This window comes from Hetaerina americana, unplaced genomic scaffold, assembly GCF_022747635.1.
Source record: "Hetaerina americana unplaced genomic scaffold, ioHetAmer1.1.p SCAF_8, whole genome shotgun sequence".
Classification (NCBI taxonomy): domain Eukaryota; kingdom Metazoa; phylum Arthropoda; class Insecta; order Odonata; family Calopterygidae; genus Hetaerina; species Hetaerina americana.
Window position 1 is genome coordinate 86127171 of NW_027287427.1, and position 24835 is coordinate 86152005.

General features: G+C 40.5%; 1 protein-coding gene across 1 annotated transcript in view; it reads left to right on the forward strand.

The window, feature by feature from the left end:
• LOC139698155 (paired box protein Pax-6-like) overlaps positions 1-20746 on the forward strand; it is a 276580-nt gene extending 255834 nt beyond the window's left edge. Inside the window, exons 4-6 of the mRNA XM_071597078.1 lie at positions 8743-8922; positions 14570-14778; positions 20063-20746. Coding sequence (XP_071453179.1) covers positions 8743-8922; positions 14570-14778; positions 20063-20746 — 1073 coding nt within the window. The remainder of the gene's footprint in view (positions 1-8742; positions 8923-14569; positions 14779-20062) is intronic.
• Positions 20747-24835: the final 4089 nt, after the last annotated feature.

Sequence of the window (24835 nt, forward strand, 5' to 3'; positions counted from 1 at the left end):
TTCGAGTCCCGGTTGAGGAGATATTTTTACTCTTGTGATCCGTTCGATTCCGCCTTCCCCACCTCTATTGTGTTCGTCCTTTATACGTGTTCCTATCCCTTTTCCTTATATATGTTTCTGTATATATGAGTATTTATTCGCCGTTTGGCGGGATTTCGTGTTTGAATGTGTATTTGGCCAATGTGGCTCATCTCTTTCTTCTGGCTATGCGTGCCACGAAACGCACTGTTCTTTTCCTGTATGATGTTGTATGAATTCTAACCACTGGCCTTTCCTCTTGTGTATTGTCTATTTCTCCTTTGGTGGGTGAAACAGCCCCCTGACGCCATCTCTTGGCTAAAGAATCGGGGCGCTTGGCGATATATAAGACCCACGGATCTCAGGGTAGATTACATATCCTCGATAGCTCAAGTGGTTAAGAGCATCCGCCCGGCAAGTGGAAAGATCCGGTGTTCGAGTCCCGGTTGAGGAGATATATTTTTACTCTTGTGATCCGTTCGATTCCGCCTTCCCCACCTCTATTGTGTTCGTCCTTTATACGTGTTCCTATCCCTTTTCCTTATATATGTTTCTGTATATATGAGTATTTATTCGCCGTTTGGCGGGATTTCGTGTTTGAATGTGTATATATATATATATATATACATAGTAATCAACCCGAAGGTCAGTTTTTGTAGGTGATGGTAGAGTTTACTCAGTACTAAGCCCGACGGCGTGTGAAATTCACATATCAGGGTAAGGGGGCCAGTTCCTTTCCCTGTGCTGGTTATGGTTTCACAGGAAGATCTGGTACCCGAAAAATTACATTGATTGGGTAGAGCAGCAGGTGCCCAGAGACAGGAATCGACCCCGGGACCCTCCGGTCAGTAATACAACGCTCCACCCCCTGGACACTATATATATATATATATATATATATATATATATATATATATATATATATATATATATATATTCCGCGCATGTACACAAAAATGTATATAAAGTATTGTTTTATAGGGAACACATGCGGACAGAGGCATTTTATAGCAATGCGTCCAAGAACAACTCCTACCTCGGAATATGATAAGTTTCCTTGGAGATAAGAGCTCAATAAAGTAGAATGTCAAGGAACATGTGAATTTGATGCCGAACTAGAATATGTTTTTCGGTTTCGTAGGGCATATTTTAATTTCACACCATACAACGCAGCACAAGGGCTAATCAGTATTTCATTATCTGAATATTGCTTGACTATTCTCCACTTTTTAATGACGTGCTCCTTGATAGACCTTACGTATAAAAGTATTCTTCACATGACCTTTGCATTTCCCCTTCATACTTCCCCGTGTCGCATTCTCTTCCTACTTTCTTTCCGGTGCATAATTCAGATAGATTTATTCTTTAAAGTAGATGGACGCTGTCTCCCTTCTAGAAACAGCAGTTATTGCAAAAACGTACCTGAATTATTCGGCAGCAGAGATATTCAAACGGTCAATAAAGATACTCATCCAATCCTTAGCCTTATAAAAAAGAAACCCTTCACTTTACGGAAGGCATGATAATTTCTAGTCCCTTTCCTGGAAAACGCTGCAGTAAGGATCAAACCTAAGATGAGTGAGGTCACTTCTCACCTTGTCCTATAGCATATGAAAACCACTTGACCGAAGGGCATATGGGCCATTCCCATCCCTGAATCTTCTGTTTTCCGGAAGGATCAGGTATCGAGAAAATCAAACTGCTTGGTTTTTATTAACGGAGGTCCAGAAGCTCCTTGAACCTCCAAAATCAGCATCCGAACCTGTTCTTAAGTTAAGCCATCGCGCTAATTGGATAATAAAATGCATCATTCAAAGAACTCATATGTACAATAACGTGAATGCCCATACTATTTTCATTTTGTTCCTCCCTAATGCTGCATCTCAGTTGGTAGCCGAACATATCACTCGTCAGATTTTGGGTCCATGACGTGCAAAATATGAGCCATCTAAAATTTTGTTGATTAATAAACCGCATTGATTCCTCAGACTCATTGCGGTGCGCCTAGACTTCCATTTAGCAATAGTTGAAGTCGCGTCCAGCTCATTCGCCGGTTAAATACTTTTCAGGTGTGCAGGAAGTGTTCGAAGGTTACCGCCATGAATTTAAGTAGCACTGCCGAGAAACTGTCTGAGATTGAATGACTTAGGAGTAATTAATAACTTCTTTATCGCATCACGATGACTTCGTAGGAAAACAATCGTTAAGTTTAGGAGGATATAACGAGGCCATTTAATTCCTCATTTACCACCGTTCCGCTCAGTTTCCTCATTTGTCTCCATTCTGATCTTAATGGTGAGTAAAATAACCATTCATTAGTTCGCATTTGTGTCTATTCATTATTTTATCAATGGCTCTGCCACTCGATTGGTGCCACACCTTTGATTAAAGATGGTTGAAACTCTATAAGGAGTATTTATTACCTCAGTGTTTGTATATTTCTAGTTTTTCTGGGCATGTATTAGGTATTTTTTTACTTATATTATCGAAAATTTCTACTTAGCCGACGGAATAACAATGGTTTCTACTGCCATCTTTTTCCAAGTTAGAATAAGTGGACCATGAATTTAATTCTTAAAATAAATGAAATCCTTTCATATTTTCCGGAATGGAAAAATAGGGAGCAGTTGTGGTTTCAATAATTCAAATTAGGTAAAAAATCCTAATAACTTTTAGGTAAATATTTTACCCAAAATCTTTACGATATATGTAGCCTGCTCTACCAAGCCTTATGGCCAGCCCAAACTGGCATCACAAATGTGGTTCTTCTTTATACCATTCTGTAAGTACATTAGTTGTAGCTACAAGAAGGAATTAAATAGACTAATCATTACCTATATAAACATACGTAGCTATGTATGTGTGTGCATACGTATTCTTGTATACTAATATGTATGATTGCCTCTGTGCGTGTGAATGATAACTCATACGCATGTTTGCGTATATATATATTTAAAGTATTAGAGGCTATATTTTACAAGAAACTCATCACTCTTGTCGCAGGACTTATCTAGAAATGGTGCTGGTAAAATGTGCTATGTTTTTGTTTCTGATAGGTGTTCACTATTTCTTTGCGTGTTAAATTTTATTTTTCTGTAGTGAGGCTCTCTGCATGGTGCATGACTTTGTCTGCTCGTGTGCCGTGTGCATTCCTGGTTTGGATACACTCTCTGCCACACACCTTCCGGGTAGCTCGCAGGGTATTGTGTAAATTTAAATATAGGTGATAATACCAACGAATGGTAAAAATATAAGTAATTTGCACTTTTTGGGTGATAGGAGTAAGCAGAGAGTTTTGTGGGAATATTTTCGTAAATTAAAATGATTTTTGCATAAATGTATATATGCACGGCTCTGCGGGTGTAAATGTGCAAGACTTTGTTAGTTTGGCTTGTGGCCTAATTCTGTTTTATGGGTGGAGACCTAACTCCCTCCGCCTCGCACCCTTGTGGCGGCTTGCGGGGTGTTATGTAGATGTATTTTCTAGGTACAGGGATAAGATAGACCGAGTTAGTGTAATTGAAGTAAAAGCTGTTTCACATCTCCCTATGAGGATAGCTACATGGATTTCTTCATTGAAATTCATGCGCTTTCTGCTGTATTTTACAATAAGAAGACGAGTGTGACAGGCCTTTTAGGGGATTTAGGCTGCGGTACACCTGAGAGACGAAGAGAACAAGCGAGACTTTGACTTTTAGAAAGGTTCAGAATAATAAAGTTTAACAATAAAACTAAATGAATTACTATGGCCCCACACTATTTAGACCACACAGATAAGATATGGGAGATAGATCCCAGGGCAAATAGATACAAATATTCGTTATTTCTCCGGACAATTAGGAATCATCATAGTAAGAAACCTAAGTCACCAGAGAAACATCAAAGAAATTCGATTTACAAGTGAGGACAGGATTGAAGATTGTGTAGGTATTAGGTTTATTCGAAGGTGCATGGGTATGTCAGTTCATAGTATATGTGTTTGCATGCGTGTAAGTTAAAAAGGTATTCACATTAATTTACATGCCTCTTTGGGTCTAGATTTACATGAGTTTGTTACTTTTGCGTGTGGTTTTATTCTCTCTTACGTGTGGTGACCTAACACCCCTCACCATACTCCTTGACCACATTCCCAATTCATCCAAACTCAATCTTTCTGCAGATATTACTCCCCGTGAGTTAACTTAACCGAAGAGAAGAGGGCTACAGGAGTATTTCCAAATGAAATTCCTGGCTTGCGTTCAAGTACGTTGGAGGACACAAGGTTCTCCATTTGTTTTGGTGTAATTACAGACACCTGTGGGGTCCGACCCTAGTCCCACAGTTCATTCATTCATTCAAGTCCCTCGCGGGGAATGATGGGAAGGCATTGAATTGATCTTTGGCGTCGCGATTGCGTAGAATAAAACTTTCATTGCTTGGAATGCTTCCTGCTTGGTCACCGGGAGATGGGGAGAGAGATTCCAAGCACTCAATCCTGCAGGCGCTTGATTCAGGAGCTCCCGCCCGTCTCTGTAACACTTCTTTTCCTCCGTGGACCGAAAAATATAATGCGTGCGCGGACCTTGAGTTAATGGCTCCAGGTTGCACTTTTATCAGCCTTCATGGTTAAATGCCAGCGTATCCAAACGAAAGCGACCGTCGACGACGACTCATGCGACGTGGAATTTCCCGCGATTCGTCTGCGGTGCTACGCTGTCCGACCGGCAATAGGGAAGAGTTTCTGAAGAAAAAGATGCAATTCACGCTGAATACATCAGATTATAATCAGTATATTATGAAATCTGACGTACGAGACGAAAACATGGTATATTCATGTTTCCTCTCGGTATTTTGGTAAATGCTAGTCCTGATTCATGAAAATTTGGATTTGATAAGTCAGGGAAGTTAGTCTGCCATAGTGAGGTCAAACAGTACATACGAACAGTACTCGTAAGCATAAGTTAAATTTATTCACATTTTGGAAATATCTCCCACTATTTGCTATGAAATGTTTGTCTTTGGTCATAAATGAGGAAATTTTTACAAATGATTACACTCTCTAGCGCCCAGCCTTAATTGGCTAGTTTAACCAATGGGTTTCTTTATCTTTCGAAAATAGAAAGCATTGATTTTAGTGAATATTAAAACTTGGTATTTTTCACAAACGCAATGTGTGAACAAATGTAAAACATTGGGTGAAAATATATTAAGTTTATTTGTCGAGAATTTTCACGTAGTTGAGCCTCAAATAATCGAATTCAAAGCAGTGGTTGGAAGATAGCTGTGTGTGAAATATCATCCGTTTGAGTGGGCAAGTTGGAGGCAAGTTCTTGACAAGGCAAGTCAATTTCTTGGCAAGACTTCAGATCTAATTACGGAATCATTTCATTGTGAAATTTAAAAAAAAATTAAACATTCCTCGCATCTTAATGACCCCGAGCGCGGTTTAAACTACAAAGAGTAATTATCAAGATTAAAAACATGCCTCATATTTCCACCCTTGATAATGACTCTCGTAAGGGAAAATACCAGTGCAAGGAGCTATTTAAGGAATGGAGAGATCGACTTGGGACAGGACCGAATTCACTCTAATTCTCGCATTGATAACCGTTAGTGGTGCTGACTGAATCTTAGGCAACAAAACCGCAATCGGAATCATTAAGATGTGCGGAATGTCGCAGAAGATCGCTTTACCTCAGAACGGGGAAGTCTTTTGAGGAATACTTTTCAAGTGATGAGGTTCGCACGCATTGGTGCAATGAGATTCCATTCCGCATTGTTTTACGCGTTAATTATCTACGAAATATATCACGTATTTCAATATGCATACACGGTAGCTCATTGGGTAGAACTTTCGATTTGAGTTGCATGGGTTTACACCCAATGAATGAACTTGACCCTCCCAACTAAACCCAAGCTGTGGTATTTATCCAGGCTCGTGATCTTATTGGGACGCTTAAGACCTTTTAGGGAGGGGAACCCTTTGTTTGTGAATTTCGTACGCTTTATAGGGTATAGTATGCGGTGAGCATGGCCCTCTCCTAGCAAAGATATGGTTGATACGGGGATTAATATTTCATTGCGAAAGAATTTTAATGTAATTGCTCAACCCATGAGCTATTGGTTCGCCAAACTGTTCAAATTAATACAAATTAATTTATACTCATTAAGCGAATTTCTACGTATTTTTTTATGCATACTTTTGTCCTGAATGACGATGCAATGCATCATTCCATGGACGCAGGAACATAAAAGATGAAAGTCACGACTTGTGCAGATTAAGAATCACGGCTAAAAATCCAAATCAATTGCGTATTCTGAGAGCCACTGTAGTTAAATTGAAGGACGCATCTGTGAAAGTGGTTTTCAAACCGCAGGTACACGGACACCAACACACGTTCCCTATATTTGTCCTTATACGGGCGGCGAATATTCTATACACGTATAATTTGCGTCAAGATCATATTTTTGAAATGATTTCTATAGTCGAGACGGATTTGGTAATGCTGTGCATAAAATCCCTCTCCTAATAACGCATGTGACAGCCCCGACCCTTAATACGAAAGTCACATAAAAATGAACATTTTTTAACGCCACTGACGCCTCAAGGCTATCGTGTATCTCCTCGCGGTGATGATTCTGAGCTTGGATCACCGTCCTTGTTTTGTGCTTTGAGGTACTTTATCCTCTAAGCTTTATTGTTTTTATTGGAAATTTATTGTTTAGTTGTCAAATGTGCCCTGCGGTCACGCTACGACATTTATTCAAAGCGTTGTCACATATCTTCTCCTTTGGAATCGCTTTCCTCAACAAGCATTAACACTGGAGGCATTATTCTGTAACGGGTGACCCTCTTACCAAAGGAACTTTGACTTCGTCCGAATCTTTAGAGTTGGTAACTAATATTAGCAAAGCAATAAACGAAATAAATGAAAGAGTCGACTACTGAAGAATAACGCCAAAATAAAAATTTATAATTCCTCGAAGAAATTCAACGTGGCATTGCAAAGTTTTATTTCGGCTTTATTCATCATGGAACCATTTCGTAAGTTACGCCTAGAACGATTAATTAATTATAGTCATCTTCCGGTAATTTTAGATCGACAAAATAAAACTGAAGAACACCATTTACGTGAGAAAACGTTTCCGAAATCATAACCGCGTTCGTAATGGGAAGCAGTTGAAGATGCGGTGGGTAAAGTATATAAGTGATACATGTGATTTTTAAAAGCCCTCGTTTCGATTCTTATTCCTCCCAATCCCTCGAAACGATGAGGTCAGATATCCAAAGCCCCTATTCCATGTATAATCGACCCTGAACCCACCCTCTGATTAAGACAAGGGTTCGAATCCTATGGAAACTTCCATTAGCGACCTTTGAGTGTCTCGAATCACACAATCCAGATTAGGCAACTCGATTTTTTCGCAAATTTTTGGGGAAAAGCGTTGATTACCAGAGAAGACCTGAGTCCAGCTGGATCCTCTAGCCCTCTAGGTCCGAAGGGGGTGCCACCGGCTCCGAAGGAAGAGGGGGTTGGTGCCCCGCGCCCCGCTCCTGTCTTCCTTCTCCGGTGCCCCTTCACCCTTCGACTATCTCCATTCGCCCGGCACATGCCTCCTTCCCTGACCTCCCTCGGACACCGCCCTACCTCTCGATTCAGGAGGAGGCGAACCAAAGCGAATCCAAGAGCTTCATTGGTGGTCCCATTGTCGCCCCGGGACGCGCACTCAGGGAACAACGCCCTAGAGAAGGGTCGCAGAGGGAAGAAAGTCGCGGCCGACTCCCACTCACCGTCGAAGGCCATTCCGGGAAGCTAGCGGTGACTAATGGGGCCTTGCCGTAAATGCATTAGGGCCTTTTTGACTTTTCCCTGTGGGACACCGAGCGCATTGCTTCGAGGGCAGCTCGATTGGTACGCCAGGGCTCACCCGTGAATTTGAGAGCGATTCGTGATATGTCTGGGCATGCCCGAAGAATCTTCATGTAATGTCGTTTTCACCATCCGAAAGTAACTTCCTTCCTCATGAGCGCAGAACAATCGAGATCAAACGCGACGTTAAATTTTTACTTCAATTGAGGCCGAAAGAACCACAATTGGCACATATAGACAGTTCCCTTTTCATGTGCAAATGCCTCTCCAGGACTTCTAATTCATGAGAAACGGGGATAGCTTCGTCTCTGTGCACTTCGCTTGATTGAGTAGTAGTTTCTAGGGGAGGCGGCCGACAGCTGAGGTCATTTGCGCCATAGGGGATGGACAGGGAAGGATGAAGGGTGGAGAGAAACCCGGCGTCGGCATCAGCCTACTCTTTACGAAAGGCGCCAAGGGGTCCGCAGTTTAACGTCCCATCCGACGGACGGCGTACTCACTCAAAGTGCCCTCCACAAAGCACCTTGAGTAGGGATCGAGATACCTCTGAAAAATATTCAAAACCGCCGGGATTTGAACCCGCGCCCTTTGGGTGGAAAGCAAGTACTTTAGCCCCCGCACCATCTCGATCCCTTGATTGAGTAAGTACATAAAAAATAAAAATGATTTCGTAACTACAAATCGTTATTGCAGGCTGTTGGTCCATTAAAAAATTATTAAATTATGTGTCCCATCAATCAGGGTTGTGAAAGAGTTTTATGGAGAGTACTTCTTTTATTATTCTACTCTTTGTCACTCGGCATGCAATCAAACATTGGATGAATGCAGTTTAGCAGTTTCATGGGTGATGACCTCACTTCCTCTCTTTCCGCAGGCGTGTGCACCAACGCCACGGCGCCCAGCGTGAGCAGCATCAACCGCATCCTCCGCAACAGGGCAGCGGAGCGGGCGGCCGCGGAGTTCGCCCGTGCCGCCGCTGGCTACGGCCTCTTCCCGCACCACCACCACCACCCAGGGCACCATCACCACCACCCCGGGCACCACCATCACCACCCCTTCCCGCCCGCGGCTCCCTTCCCCGCCGCAGCCGCCTGGCACCCACCGCACTTCTGGTCCACGCTGGCGTCGTCTTCGTCGTCCGCGGGGGCCAACGGGGGCGGCGGGGGGGCGGCCGCTCCGCCTCCGGGGGGCGGTGGCGGCGTGACATCGTCCTCCTCGCCCGCGGCTTCCTCGCCGGGCGGCTCCTCCTCCGCCTCCCCTTCGGCCACGGGGTCCGGCGGCCTGCCGACGGCGGCCTCCGCCGCCAACCACCACCCGCACCACCACCACCACCATCACCACCACCCGCTGCCGTTCGCGGCGGCCGTAGCTGCCGCATCTGGGTGCGGGGACCTGCTCATCCCGAGATACGGAGGTGAGAGAGCGGGTTGTGTGGGGTGGTCGAACCCTCTGACCACTTGCTCGGTGGAAAGCGCTAGAAGATAAAGCCACCACCCACTTCTGTAATCACTGGAAATTTCAGTTCGCTACGGCCCGATTCAAATCAATTTGCTACTTAAGCGCTAGAGGGGAGTAAAATTCGCTGAAGAGTGACTAAATAAGATCTGTTTGAGATGAACTGGTGAAACCAACCTTTTCATTACTTTTGCTGTGTATGTTTGCAAATAGTGTCAAAACCTTTGTTTCCAGACTCAAATCTTCAATAGTTTACGTAACCATCCACTAGCTAAAGTCTATTTGGATACATCTTTTTACGGTTATTCGCAATCTGAGACAGTCCGTCGGCCACGAAAGCTAATCCAAATTTGGTTGATAGCATATTTAGAATAGCACGTAGCAAGAAGTAAATATGTAATTCGTTTTTGTGCTGATCTAAATAAACTGCCATAACTTTTAGGTATTTTATTTATCTCAATTTTATTTTTTATGACCTCGTTTGTTGACCCCGGGCTTCCTTCGCTTAAAACATTCCGGGATCTATTAGAAGTATATTAAATTATATTGAGAAAGTAGCCCTCCAAAATTTGTTTGAGAACGATTTGATTACAACGCGATACTCTCTTTTCTGAAAGACACTTCAGCGAGCACAAATTAGTTTTGTGTTTATCTTGAACGATATGAACATCTCCCGAGTTCGATTCAAACTTCATTGTTGGGCTAAGTGTACTTCCGTATATTTAATGATACTTTTCATTCGGCCCTTTTAAAATACATCCATTTTTTTTTTCTTTAATATTTCCAAAGTAGTGTCAAAAGTTTATGTATTGCAATGTTGTTTATATTTATAGCATTTTATTCCGGTACAATTTGTATATTTACGTTTTTGACATATGCTGATCGGAAAATGATGTTTCTGTTGATGACAATTCATTATGCGATTGTAATGACTAAATAGAAGTAATCCTCTAATTATATTAGAAGTTGTTTTTGAGAAGTTCTGAATTATAACCCACCGAAAAAGAAGGCATGAGCTTTTCAAAACCAAAACTTCCAGAAGCAGAATTCCCTACTTGATCATGAATAATGATAACCTTGATTCAAAATAATTAACGGGTGACAGAGGAGCCATTTAGATTGGCAGCCCTTTACGTGGCCATTGATGGGATTATCTTTTATTCACAATTTTATATAGTCAGCCTGACTCTTGGCATACATATTTTATTGCTCTTCTCCAGACCTTTTTCCGCAGCTCCTGAAATGGTGGCTCATAAATTCAAGCTCTTTTCGAAAGAAAATGTACGGCATTACGCAAAATGCGGCTCTCTGAAACCGGATTTCAGTTTTATTGGGAATGATAATGGTACTTTATTTGATTCATGTGATTTCCATGGCAATCATTTCATGTTTAAAGTTAATTGATGCATTAATTATTTGTCGATAAACTTACGTCACGATTGATAAGGTCAACAAGTGAAGCTAAGTAACGAAAAAAATCTACCTATTCAGTGGATACCAAGCAAAGTACTTGAATATTGATTTCATTGATTCCCTCTCTTTAAAGTAGCTGATAAATTTAATTAATTGGCAAAATTAATTCATTTTACAGAAATATTGTACTGATACTTAGAATTATTTTTAAGACCGGCACTTACGTATTTTACCACTCCATCGGTTGTGATCTCAAATTCTAGTTGCTATATCTGGAGATGTTTACTACCGCAATGATTTTTACTGACGCCATTAAATCTAGCAGAATTTTTGATAACACATCTCTCCTCATTAGAACTACTCTACGATATTTTATTTTCTATCTTAACTTCATTCAAAATATTTCGCTTTCGTATTCCTGCATGGCTATAAAAACAGGAGATTTACTTTTGAATTGCTATTTGACAAAGATTACAGATAGAGTTAATTCAGTAAATTGGAAGGAATTTGAGTGCAGATATAACGAGTTAACTCCCAAGATTTTAAGATAAGTGCCACCTGATCATTACGACATTTGAAATTATGGTTGCCGAAAAGACGATTTGTTGATTACGCCTAGAGATAAAAACTTTGAGTTCACCGAACACAAATGTCCATGTCCATGTGCCCTCGCATGGTCACAGGCGCACAGCGGTGGTCTCACGGTCGCATCCGTCCACCCCACAAGCCAAGAAGTCCTTCGGGCAGTCAGATGTTACAGCCACGGCCCCCGTCACGCGATGCCACCCTTTAACTGCCAAATGTTAGGCTTCTGTTGCCGATAATGCAGTGGAAAAATTTTAATCGAGGATGATTGTTGCACGAGGGCTTTTTATCTCGTGAAGCTCATTTGCTTTAATTTTCACAATTATATTTTCAATGCTGATTTCATATGAAATGCCTTCAATTCCTTTCCAACTTTGGCTTCGGGCTCTCCTTATTTAAATGTCACTATACGCTCAAGAGACAGAACCTCCGCAACTAAAGAAGGAAATATATACATATATGTGTGTATATATATGTATGTATATATATATATATATATATATATATATATATATATATATATATATATATTAATATGTATAAATTATAATATCGTTTACTTTAGAGTCGAGATAAATTAATCTTTCATTTTTTATTTACCTTTTAATAGTATAGTTAACCTTGTGTTGCAGAAATATTATGGTAGAAGACAAAATTATTTACATTAGATTGCGATGAAGAATTATTATTATTTGTTTATTATAATCCATAAATACGTAATTCCTTCCTCCCTTATTCAGCATGCGTCCATCCTGCTCCTGCCACAACGTTCTCACTTGCCCATCGTCCTGCGCTCTCACATCAGTCTTCAACGCCCCATCGCAAAGCAAACGCCCTGTATGCATCCTCCCAGCCTTCTTTGGATTTCTCCCTACAATCCCCTCTCCCATTCCCACCCTGCCTGGAACTTCCTCATTTGTCTTCCTTTCTATCAACTTCAGCTTTTCCATTCTCCTCCTCTTCTAAAAACCTGCAATCTCAAAACAAAATAAGGGGCCAAAAGTCTGTCATCTTGTTTCAACAGATAAGTTTCTGAGCCATACATACTTCGCATATAGTTTTTTTCTAGTCTTGTCTTAACTTCATTCCTCAATGTGCCTGTTATCTACTCTCTCCTCCTTGTGAAAGCGTCTTTGCCCAACGCAAAACACTTCCTAGACGGATAAAATATTCCACCTGATCTAGTGTTTGTTCTCCTATTTTAATATTTGACTTGGCTTTCTACTCCTCAGAAGTTATCTCTTCTTCGAAATTATTCATTATTTTAATAAGTATTTATATTAATTATTTTATGATGCATATTCCCGCGGGGGACATTTTCATTCCGCACGAGGAATATTTTTCTGGAGACTTGTACGATCGACGGGAGATTACACGACAGATGTTGAGACTTCACTCCGGCAAGGAATTACGAGGTCGAATTCATCCGATTCGTCCGAATACATTTTTGCATGATACATTTTCCTGATTTACAGGTAAATTTATTGTTATCCGCGAGAAAAACTCTAAAAATCGTAATGCTACCATTAAAAGTAACCTTGATTTACCTCGGAGGATTGATTATGGTTTACACGATCAAGTTGGAAAAAATTTTTAATTAAATACCAGGTAAACGGTTCAACCAAGAGATTATACCATGAATTTTATTATGTTTAAACCAATAAAAATTAGGGCGAAAATGTCGTAGGCTCACGTTATCCCATCTTTCCTTCCTGCACGTTTTTACTGATGGGCAAATTTACAATGAGTCTCAGAACCAATGGAATGAAGCTATTTTACTCATGCTGAGTATTGTAAAGAAGACATTGAATTTTAGAAAGGAAACAAAAGGCAACCCAATGAATACATATTGTCCCTACAGGTAAGAAAGAGATTTTAATTGTTAATTATATCTGTGACACTAAATATTTTTAGACCTAATTAAAGAGTACTTATTTTTCATTCGTGTCCATTTGAGAATCGCTTGCTGAAACTGTTCTTTGGTTTTTATCGTAGATCCAGAATTTAACAAAAAAAAGGAGAGAGTTGCTAAAAGAACTATAAATCCACTACATTTTTCAAGGAAACTCCATGACATTAATACCCTGGAAGTAAGTTGTTATCCATTCCGTACCCTCTACGCTGCGCTTTTCTATCTATGACAGAGAACTCTGTCAAAGTGAAGTGGAAATGGTTTTACTTTCTTTGATTAAAATTCAATCAATTCATCTTTTTCTGCCTCATATCAAAATACGTTACTGTAACTGGAAACTTTGTTTACATTTTAAACCACCAATATTTCCGCAACGTACCGCCTCTTCGACTTCTTCCGTATCCGGATAACCAATTTGTTAAAAGGAAAATATTTGTCAATAGAATTAAATAAATATTTGCCTTGTTTGGGTCACATTTCTAATAATAGCGTCATAGAAAATAATAGGAATTAATTTAGATTCACGTAATTCTAGGCAAACATTCTAGTTTAACACCGAAATGGAATGTGTGGACTCAATTAAACTCATGGGCATTACCCTCACTCACGATCTCTCCTGGGAGAAACACCTACGAGGAATATATGGACAAGCTAACAAAAAAGTAAGATAAATAAGAAGAGTCCTAGGTAAATGTGATGGAAAGGTCAAAGAGAAATGTTCTCTGTCGCTGGTTAGGCCTCATTTGGAAAATTTAACAAGTACGTGGGATCTTCACGAAGCTTGATAGATTGACGAATTGGATCGCGTGCAGCGTAGAGGAGTTGGATTTGAAAAATGTTGTTACGATAAACTTAGCAGTTTTTCCAAAATATTAGGGCAGCTAGGCTGGGAATCATTCACGGAGCTATGGTTAAATTAAATATTGAAACTCTTACTTAAATTGGAAGGACGTCTATTGTCTGGTGTGTATTCAAACCCTAGCGGTGGCTAGCAAAATGCTAAAAATATTACAAAACTCGCTCAACTTAACTCGCAGCATCACATATCCCCCTTTTCTGCGTTTAATCCGTTTGTAATTTCCATTGTGGAACTATGCAATATTAAGTTTCCACATTTTGGATAACTAGCGTATCAGTTTTATGATCCTTCTCAGTTCAACTTGTTGAGCAATTTCAATAACAATCTAAACAATAGAGCTGGCATTGGCGCACTGTTGGCCGTACGTTGGCAGTGTCTATAATTGAGAGATATCATGTTGAAATTCACGGAAAATCCTCAAGTATTTGGCAGGGATCCTCTTGACGCCACGGTCCTTTTCCGCAGCTCCAGAGTCGGAGTCTGCATTGGGAGGGTGCCGGGACGACGACGACGCCGGTAGCGTCGACTCCTCCGACGCAGCGCCCAAGTTCCGGCGCAACCGCACGACGTTCTCGGCGGACCAACTGGAGGAGCTCGAGCGGGAGTTTGAGAAGAGCCACTACCCCTGCGTGGCCACGCGGGAGCGACTGGCCAGCAAGACGAGCCTCTCGGAGGCCAGGGTGCAGGTGAGCGACAGACCCCCATCCACCCCCTCTGAAAACCATACCTATGCCCACAAGGATATAAATAAATTATAAATTTTGCAGGAGCCATATCGAAGCGAAAACCGTGATAATGGAAATGGATACAGACCTGCTATAATCAGTATAATAATTAGCTCGAAAAAAGAATTTACGGTTACTGGCGTCACATTTCTTTCACACTTCTTTCTGCCGTCAAATCTCTAGCATAAATTGGAAGGATGTCTCTATAGCAATGATTTTGAAAATTTATTATTACCCACATTGTACTACGGTAGGAGAGATCATGTCATTGAAACTGTAGATATCAAGTGTAGAATAGATAAATTTTCAATTTCATGTTTTTCCATGAACGATAGATGATCAACTGCAGAGTAATTTGGTGAATTGTCCTCATACTTTATTCATATTTTCATTTTTTTATACCTCTGTAACCATTTCCTCCACATCTGTGTTGAAAAGCATCTTCATCTACACAATACCCCGTAAATTGTCGCAAGGGCGTATGGCGGGGGGTATTAGGTCACCAGCCATTTATGTAAAATCCCAATCATGTCACTTCTACGTGAATATTAGTTTGATCAAGCACTCGAAAAATTTTAATCATGCGGAATATGGTACTCTGGTACATGCAACAATATTCAACAACAGGGAACGTATATTCAAATCAAGCTGTACAAATTATACAAAGATATATGGGTGGTAATGCACCCCCCTGTCTTACCCCTCTTCTCGTAGCATTTTCCATCCCAATTCTATCCCCCCACTCGCACCTGAGCAGCTCGGGACTTGTACAGGCTGCAGATAAGTCACCTATTTTTATTTATTTATTTTAGTACCCTGCAAGCCTACGTACTTTACCACCCTAGGGTATGTGGCAAGGGCTTACACACCATACATTGGAACTTCGTTAAGAACTGTTAGATTTAAAGTTAATATTTTCCACAAACATAAAGGGACCATAATAACATTGCTCGACCGCGGTAGAGTCATGTTATGTTAAAGACTATTCTGGTGTGTATTCACCCCCTGCCACACTCACTAGCGGTGGCTTGCAGGGTATATAAATAAATAAAATAAAAGAAGTAATACATTGTAAATAAATTGTAAATGCTCTCGGTTTTTTATCGGTTCTCAATTCGTTCGTCTTCGTATAAAATTTTCTTTCGGAAAAGAATATGTAAATCTGGAAGTATTGGGAGGTAGAGCATTGTGTCGGTACCAGATTCCATTTGAGAGCCTCATTTTTTAGACCGCTTGCTGTTTTCGGCGCTTCTCTCGAACCCTGGATGCGAAGGTCACCCTGACCCTTTTCCCCATAAATATTTATTTCCCTGTTTTGGGCATTCATGGAAATTTTAACGCCGTTCACTTCTGGTTGGATCAAATGGAATTTTATCCTTTTAGCTAAATTTCAGTAAGCAATCCTGCTCTGGAGTACTTATGAGTTCACCCTCGGACAAAAATACTGTTTGGATATGCAATCAGCGTGATCACATCTCTTTGACCATTCAGGCTTCACCTCATCTCGATCAGTAGGGACGACATTTTCGATTGATTACTACATATTTAGTCAGGAAATTAAGATTAGTATACGAAAAGATGTACGAAAATGAAATATTTTATCTCCTTGGTTAGTCAAAGCATGAGAACAATTAGAGGCGTAAAATACACGAAGAATGAAATTTGAGCGTTATCTTGTTTAATCTGCAATACCGATGAATTTTGAAAAAAAATTATGGGGTACACAAGCTTTTTGTGTTGTAAATTATGTATCCATAAGTCCCTCACAGGAAATAAACAATTAATTTTTCTATTTGTTCCTCTGTACCATTTAATTTTGTACCCCCAATCTGGCAGACTAAATAGTTATTATTTCAGATTTGATAACCCCTTTAGTAAAATCAAAGGGCTAGATATAGGAAATAGAATTAGATTTTTTTCTTCTCAGTTCCGTTTTTACTGCTACGTGTGCTATTTCATTTGCCCGAATATATTCATTATTTTGTAGAATTTGTTTCGGTATCTAGATTCGCCGAGAATGCTTGCATTTCATTCCTCTGCCTTAATATAATAAACCACGGGTTATTATTTCTTTCTTTCTTTTCATCAACGGTGACAGGAATGCTGATGGTTGAGAAAATTAACAACGAACAAAATATTGCATTTTTTGGATCTTTCCTTGGGTATAATTCATTTATTTATTTATTCATATACCCTGCCGGCTACCGCTAGGGTAAATGGTAGGGGGTGAACACCTACCAGAATAATTTTACTCGAAAATGACCCTACCACGGTACAACAATGCTATTCTCATGCCGCATCGTTTGTGGAAAAAAATGAGATTTTAAATCTATCTGTTCTACCCTTGATCTCTCTAATTTTATTGACATGATCTATTTTAGCATAATACGATGGGGGTAATAATACATTTTCAACATCACTGCTAAAGAGACGTCCTTTCAATGTATGCAAGAGATTTAATCTATAATTTAACCTTCGCTCCGTGAGTGATTGCCAGTTTAGCTGCTCTAATATTTTGGATGCACTACTAAGTTTATCATAACAACGTTATATAAATCTAACTCCTCTACGCTGCATGCGATCCAATTCGGTAATCAATCCTACTTCATGAGGATTCCATGTGCTTGTAACATTTTCCAATTAAGGCTTAACCAACGATGGGTAACATTTCTCTTTAACCTTTTCATCACATTTACCCAGCACGCTTCTAATAAATCCTAATATTTTCAGCCTGTCCAGATATTCCCCGTATGTGTTTCACCCAGGAGAGATCGTGAGTGAGGGTAACGCCTTATTATTTAATTGAGTCTAAATATTCAATTTCGGTGTTCCCAACGAAGTAGGCGTTCGGGTGGGAATTGCACTTTTCCAAAAATTTATCACCACGCACTTTTTTAAGTTTAATTCTAGTTGACAAGTGTCGCTCCATCGTTGTATAGCTTTAGGTTGTCATCTGAAACGGCTGCTGTGTCCTCAGGATCACATATATATCGATAAACCACTGCATCGTCGGCAAATAAACGTACCTTTCTAGTGACTACGTAGTCAATGTCGCTAAGGTAAAGTAGGATTAAAAAAGGACCGATAATACTTCCCTGGGGAACACCTGAGGTAACTTCTGCTGATTTGACCTAACTCTATTTATCACTACTCTTTGAACCCAACCGTTCAAAAAGTCTTTAATCCAATCCTGGATATTTTTATCTATGCCATATGCTTCTAGCTTTGCGAGTAGTTTTATAATGAGGTACTTTGTCGAAGGCTATCTTTAAAATCTAGAAAAATCGCGTCCACTGGAACATTGCTCTCTCCCGAAATAAGAATATCATGAACAAAAAACGCAAGTTGTCTCTCGCAGGATCCATCCTTTTGGAAACCGTGCTGATTTGTCATAATTTGTAACTCCTCACTATCGAGGTGTCTCGCGATCGAACTAACAAATATATGTTCCATAAACTTTCACGAAATGGCTGTGGGGGAAAAGGCCTGTAATTGCTCGGTTCCTCCTTGCCTCCGTTTTTAAATATTGCTTTTACCTTAGCCGTTTTTCAATCTATGGGAATTCTGTGATCTACCGGCGACTTTTTTAACATTATTTCTAGATACGGCTATATTTCCGAAGCTTTGTTGTTAAATATACGAGCGGGTATTTCATCGGACCCGGAGGATTTATTTGGCTTAATATTTTTCAGCAAACGTTCTGTTCAATTATATGAGATTTCAATTTTGGGCCTCGGTTGACCGGCACGATTTGCAAAGCTTTCGCAGACATTCGGTAAGACATTGTTGAAGACGCTTTGAAAGAAGTAATTTAATAAGTAAGCCTTTTCCAAACTGCCGATTACTCTTTCGCCTTTATCATTTTCGAGTGAATTAGCAGATGACTTATTTCCTTGAATCTCTCTGACGTATGACCAAAATGCTTTTGGATTCTCTTTCAAATTTTCCACCAACATTTTACTTTTGAAGTCGCTTAACGCTTTCCGTAATTCATTTTTGGCATTCGCCCTGGATAACTTATTATCATAAATGATCTCATTCTTTTTGTAGCTAGAGATATCATCCCTAGTGCTTTTCAATTTGGCGTGACATCAGCTTTGACGTCGTAATGCCCTTCTAACATCCGCGTTGTACCATCTAGGTTCCGCACTATCTTTTATAAATTTACTGGGAATGAACTTGATGACTGCTGAGCGCGGAATCTCAACGAAGTGATTCCAAGTATCCTCAGTATTTTAGTGATTCCTATATTTCTTAAAACTAGTAAATTTATTTTGTATCACACAGAATAGGTCATTGTAGTCCCCTTCTTTAAACAAGTAAATTTTCCTTTTAGGCGTCTTATTTCGGACCCCATCTAGCGAAAGCATTTACTGCACTGTGGTCCCAATTCAAATATTCATTTATACTCATTATGCTAAAAGAAAACTATTTGAAAAATGATTCAAGTTCTGATCAATGTAATTTATCCCTTTTATAAAGTTATAATATGCTTACGGAATAAAATCCAAATTTGATATTCCTAACTGTTGAACAGCCATGAGTTTTGTTTCGGACATCAATTAGGATTGCAGCTTGTTCTTTTGATTCATGAAGCTTATTGGAAAGATATGTCTGATTTTCACTAAACGAAGGCATATTCTTCCTTCTTCCAAAATAAAAAAATCCAGTGTCCATTTTTCGATGTGTAATCATGTAATCGTTATTTACGGCGTAAAATTTCTGTTTATGATGGATTTTAAGAATATTATCGTTAATCTTTTCATTAATTGAAAGTTAGCTTTTTTTATTAAAATACTACAAGTGTAATATTATACGTTAAGCATTATTTTTTAATGAACATTATGCATGTTGAATTTAAAAAACTTTAATCCATCATTCAAACTATATTTTAACTGAAGTGTGGCACCAAAATCCTTTTTAAGAATATTTATTAATCTGCCTTCACTTCGTGGAAATTATACTTATCGCTTTTTATTGAAAAATCACACCTTTCCACAGAATAATGCAGTCCAAGGCGTTCGTTCGTTTAGCCGTACCTTTTACCCCTCATTTGGTGTAATGCAGTTAAACCGTTGTGCCACAAAATTATTTCGTGGTAAAGTGCGATAGCTCAATAAAAAAATTAATACTTTTTCAATGTGCTAATTCATGTGTTTTATTAACATGTTGAGTGTTATTTTTTGTAGTCGCACAGACCCAATCAGAGCAAATCAACTAAAACCGGCGTGTACTCTTAACCCAGGTTTGGTTTTCCAACAGACGAGCCAAGTGGAGGAGGCACCAGAGAATGAATCTCCTAAAGCCCTTCGGGGGCCAATCGTCGACAGCCGGGCCCCAGGGGGCGGACCCCTCCTCTCGAAGCGGCCCACCCGCCTCCACCACCCCTGGCTCCCCGCCCACGCCCCCTCCGCCACCGCCGCAGTCTCCTCCACCACGCTCCCGGACTCCCCCCGCCGGCTCCCTTCGGATGGGGGGCGAGCATAGCGCCTTCAAGGCCCTGCACCCGACACCCGGCGCCGCCTCCTCCCCCGGCGCCTCCTCCCCCGACGACTCCGACGCCGAGATCAACGTGAACGACGAGAGCGAGGGCAGCGAGGGCGAGGAGACCGAGCGGATCAAGAGGCGGAAGCGGTGCGGGGAGGAGTGCGGGCGCTCGCCGCCTGGAGGGCGCCACTGCTCGGTAGAGTCGTCGGGGTCGGAGAGCCCGCAGCCAGTGGTGCACGTGCCGCCTCTCCCGCTCGGCCTGCCGCTGACCCTTCCCCTCCCGCTGCCCCTGGCGCTCTCGAGGGCCATCGGTGGGCCCCTGGGGGGCAATGGGACGAGCCTCGGCCCGGCAATGGGACACCCTCATCACCCGTGGGACATAAAGAGGCACGCGGGGATGTTTCAGCAGTTGGGCCAAGTGAAGGATATGGATGGGGAGTGAGGTGCACCAACCCTGTAAACGACGCCCGGCCAGGAAAGAGACGGAACGCCTTGTACTATAATACCAGAACACCTCCGGACGATAAGCCTCCAGTGACATTTTGTTAGGGCAATGCCTAGGCTGTCTTCTTTTCGCTACACTTACCACACACACACATTCATACTAGCTCAGGACCTCCAATTAATTTACTTTTTGGTCAATGACTACTCAATGGTTTGGCGTTCTTTGCTATCGTATTTCTTACCGTAAAAATTCGTCCGCATTTCGGCACAATGAGGACCGACTTTATCAGCGATATCATCTTTTCACTTCAGAAGTCTACGCATTCAAATTTTCAGTGATTATTACTGAGGTTTCGCGGTACACCAAACATTATATGTCTGACTGGATTCAGTGGCATGCAAACAGCAATGAAATCATTGGCATATCTACCCATAAGATAATTTCTGACCAGCAAAAAGTTACACTACTTATCCTTTGGCTTTTGAAACTCCCACAATTTACCTTCGTGTACGATCAAATTTGAAACCAGAAGGTCCGTTTATATTTTTCTCTTTAATTTTAAGAATAGCTACGATTTTAACAATATCCGAAGATTGTGATCCTGGTTTAAATTTCACCAACGAACAAACTTCTTCTAACCATAGAAAAAGCACTCACTGCCTCAGTTAGGAGCTGTTGCTGTTTTGGCGTATCTTCTTAAGCAAAAGAAAGAGGCGACTGCGTCTGGACGTGGTCCGCTCAGCCCAGCCACGTTCTTGCCATAATCTCTTCGTCCACGTCTATAATCCAATATTTTCCCTACGCCACGTGGTTATTTGCAAAGTGATTTTCTTCAGTTCCTTCAGACTCTCCGTTCTAAATAAAAATTAAATTTAAAACTTAGTTCCGGAGATGTCCATAAAAAATTGACAGCATTGAAATGTCCACACATAATTTTATTACACCTACGAATTCATGGCAATCATGCATTTACACCTAAATACAATGTGAACACAACTTTAACGTGATTTTCGTGGCAAAAGACATGATTTTCGTGAAGTTGAATATTGTCTAAGTTGTTATTTCAAGCATGAAAGTCACGATTTTTTTAATTTCTTTAATCGAACCAATCAATTTTTGCTCAAAAAAGGATTTTAGATATAATGCAAAATATTGGGGTTTTTTCTACTCGGTTCCCTGTAAACCGCTTTCAACACAAAATACTTTCCCCACCTGGCACTTATCAATGAGACCGTATAAAATGCCGATTACAAAGTATTGATTTGAATCTATACTTTAACGTTTGGTATTATAATACCTTTGCAAACTTTCAAATATCTTTTAGAAATATTTTTCCATTCTGACAGGTCAATGCTCATACAGGTTGTTTCTTCCCTTTCTCTGCCTCAAATTCATGAATATTGAATTATTGTAACTCTTGTTTTAGCACACACATACCTTTCCCTCATGAAGGCTATACTTCTCAAATCAATGTTTGACTCTCTCCTACCAAAGACACAACATAAGGCAAGTCCCAAAATGCGCTCATGAAATACTCATCACGATGTACAGTCCAGGGGTTGGCTCTCTCGTTGATTCAAAAGAGAGGTGCTACTATCGTAAATATCGGTATTATCGTGGACTGAAGGTATTGTCGTACGAGGAACTACCGATATTTGCTGACAGAGATATTAGCTTGGACAATTTCGCAGCCGTCGGCAATCTTCTTCGGCCGTGGCGGGCCCATCGGTCGCTTGGGGGCAACGGAGTGTGACGAGGTGTCCGGAATGCGGTTGAGAGCCGTTCATCGAAGAGTGATAGAAACGCCACCTATTTATCAATTGTATCTTCTAGTAGCGTTCTTCTGCAAAGAATTACCTTGTGACTTCACCGCACTTTGAAAGATTTTTTAGGAGACGCTAATAATCCCACTTTCAAATCTTAATATCATTTAGTGATACTTGGAATTAATATATTAATTGTGACTATTGTTAAGTCCACGCAATCAGATTAAAAATTTGAGAACGAAAACATTTCCGTCAATAAGAAGTGAATTCCATGAAGTTCAAACGGAAGGTTCCTTTCGTTGACCATACGTAAGTTTAGTGACAGTCGTCATATGAGTTCCATCTCGCCTCAGAGGAAGAACTTCACATTATGCCAAAGTTTCTTTTTGCTGGATTGAATGCTTGTGCCTCGTGTTCCTATGTGGGCGGGACTTGGCCGTATGTTGTCGAGGGCCGGCAGGGTCTTGCGCGTGCGCAGTTGCGCGGTCCTATGCCAGCCCCCACCGCACCTCGTCCATGTCTGCCGGACAGTGTCCTCACAGCTCCTTGACAGTGCTTCTTCGTCCTCCCCGCGAATTCAACGCTGGAATAATTCCTTCGTGATGACCAAAGGACCCGGGTGACATTGCGGTGCTTGCTTTGAAGTGCACTCCATTGGGAAAAGTGAAAATGACTGAGCGCGTACGACGCAATGAAATTCTCAAGAACCGCAAATTTTTTGAAGTGAACGGGAGGTATATCGTATGGTGAGTCTGTGATTGCGTCACGATGGCAATGAATGCAATATTTAAATGGTTTCTCTTGATGTTTCAAATTACGATTAGCTCGTCAGGTCAAGTGCGACATATTGTCGCCGCTGGACGGGATACTCGCGTCCCCTGCAATAAATAGCGTCTATTTAGTGTATGTGAGGACAGTGTGTGTTGGCCAGCCTTTATTTAGCACTGTGTAAGTCCCTACTTCACCAAACTCGATCCCAGATCAAAGTTCGCACATTCCAGGTTCCGGAAGCACTAAATATACTATATAAATATAATATCTATGCAAATATATGTATGTATACATAGATTGTTCATGTATTTCATTGGCCTCTTGATGGTGTGTGATTCTCCTCCGAGAAGAGGGATGCAATAAATGTGGTTAGCAACCAAATAGCTGTTGATAAATATTATTTTCATTTCCGTTTAGAGTTTTTTAAACGCCTATCTCAGTGAGAACTTTCACTTGAATTGAAATGACTACTACATTGTGAATTTTCCCAAAACTTGTAATTTTTAATCTTGGATAAATCATTGGTTAAATATCAAGAATTATTTATCTCATATTTTCACTTTCTCATTTGATTTCTACCTCTTCTGTCAAACAGTGTCTATGTTTTCCTTATGCCCTTTACATTTGAGATTCATTTCCATCTTGGATTGAAAAAACGCGATTCCCCACAGTGAATTTCCCCATTAAAATATTTAAATTCATCATTGACCGAATCACATTTTTTCAAAGACTACCTTTATAATAATATAACGCCTACATTCAGTTTCATGTCCTTTCTAAACGATTTTTCGGGACGTAATATCGTAAACTCCTGCGGCGTATTATATATTTGAAATTTTTAAGTTCCCATATTACTTGCTGGTTAAATTGTTTTTTTTTTCAGTTACATCAGTGAAAAGTACGGCCATTGCAACCTGCATTCCAACATAGGTAATCCGTTTTGCCTAGCTGTGTACCATCAAATCCAGGAATTTTTCTGCAAACCTAAATAGTTCAGAAAATTGCTCATTTTATGAAGGATTTCTAATCCTGAGGTTACTGAAGCTGTAGTTCCTAGTGCGACGTGTGAAGTAAAAACACCTCTCAGTGACACGTAGCAGCGGAAAAAACGTTCCCAAACTTTTAAAATGAAACAAATACACAACAAAATATATATATATATATATATATATATATATATATATATATATATATATATATATATATATATATAAACAAATTTTCGGTTTTATACGACGTGTGTGTATGTACGAGGGTCATCCGGAAAGTAGTACCCGTTCGTGCCGCATGAAGTGCTGACGACGCGAGTAGCCGCTGGACGAGGTCAGATAGCTTCAGTGGCTTGTTTGCCTTCTCTGAGCCAAGTTGCGTGACGCTAGCATTGCCTGTGTTGTTTCTGTGATTGTTTACAATGTTTAAAAAAATTGAGAACGCCGCCAGTTGTGAAGTGAGGGCAGTGATTAAATTCCTCAATGCAAGAAACGTTCGCCCATGTGATATTCATCGCCAATTAAAGGAGGTGTATGGAGACAATGTAATGGACGAGTCG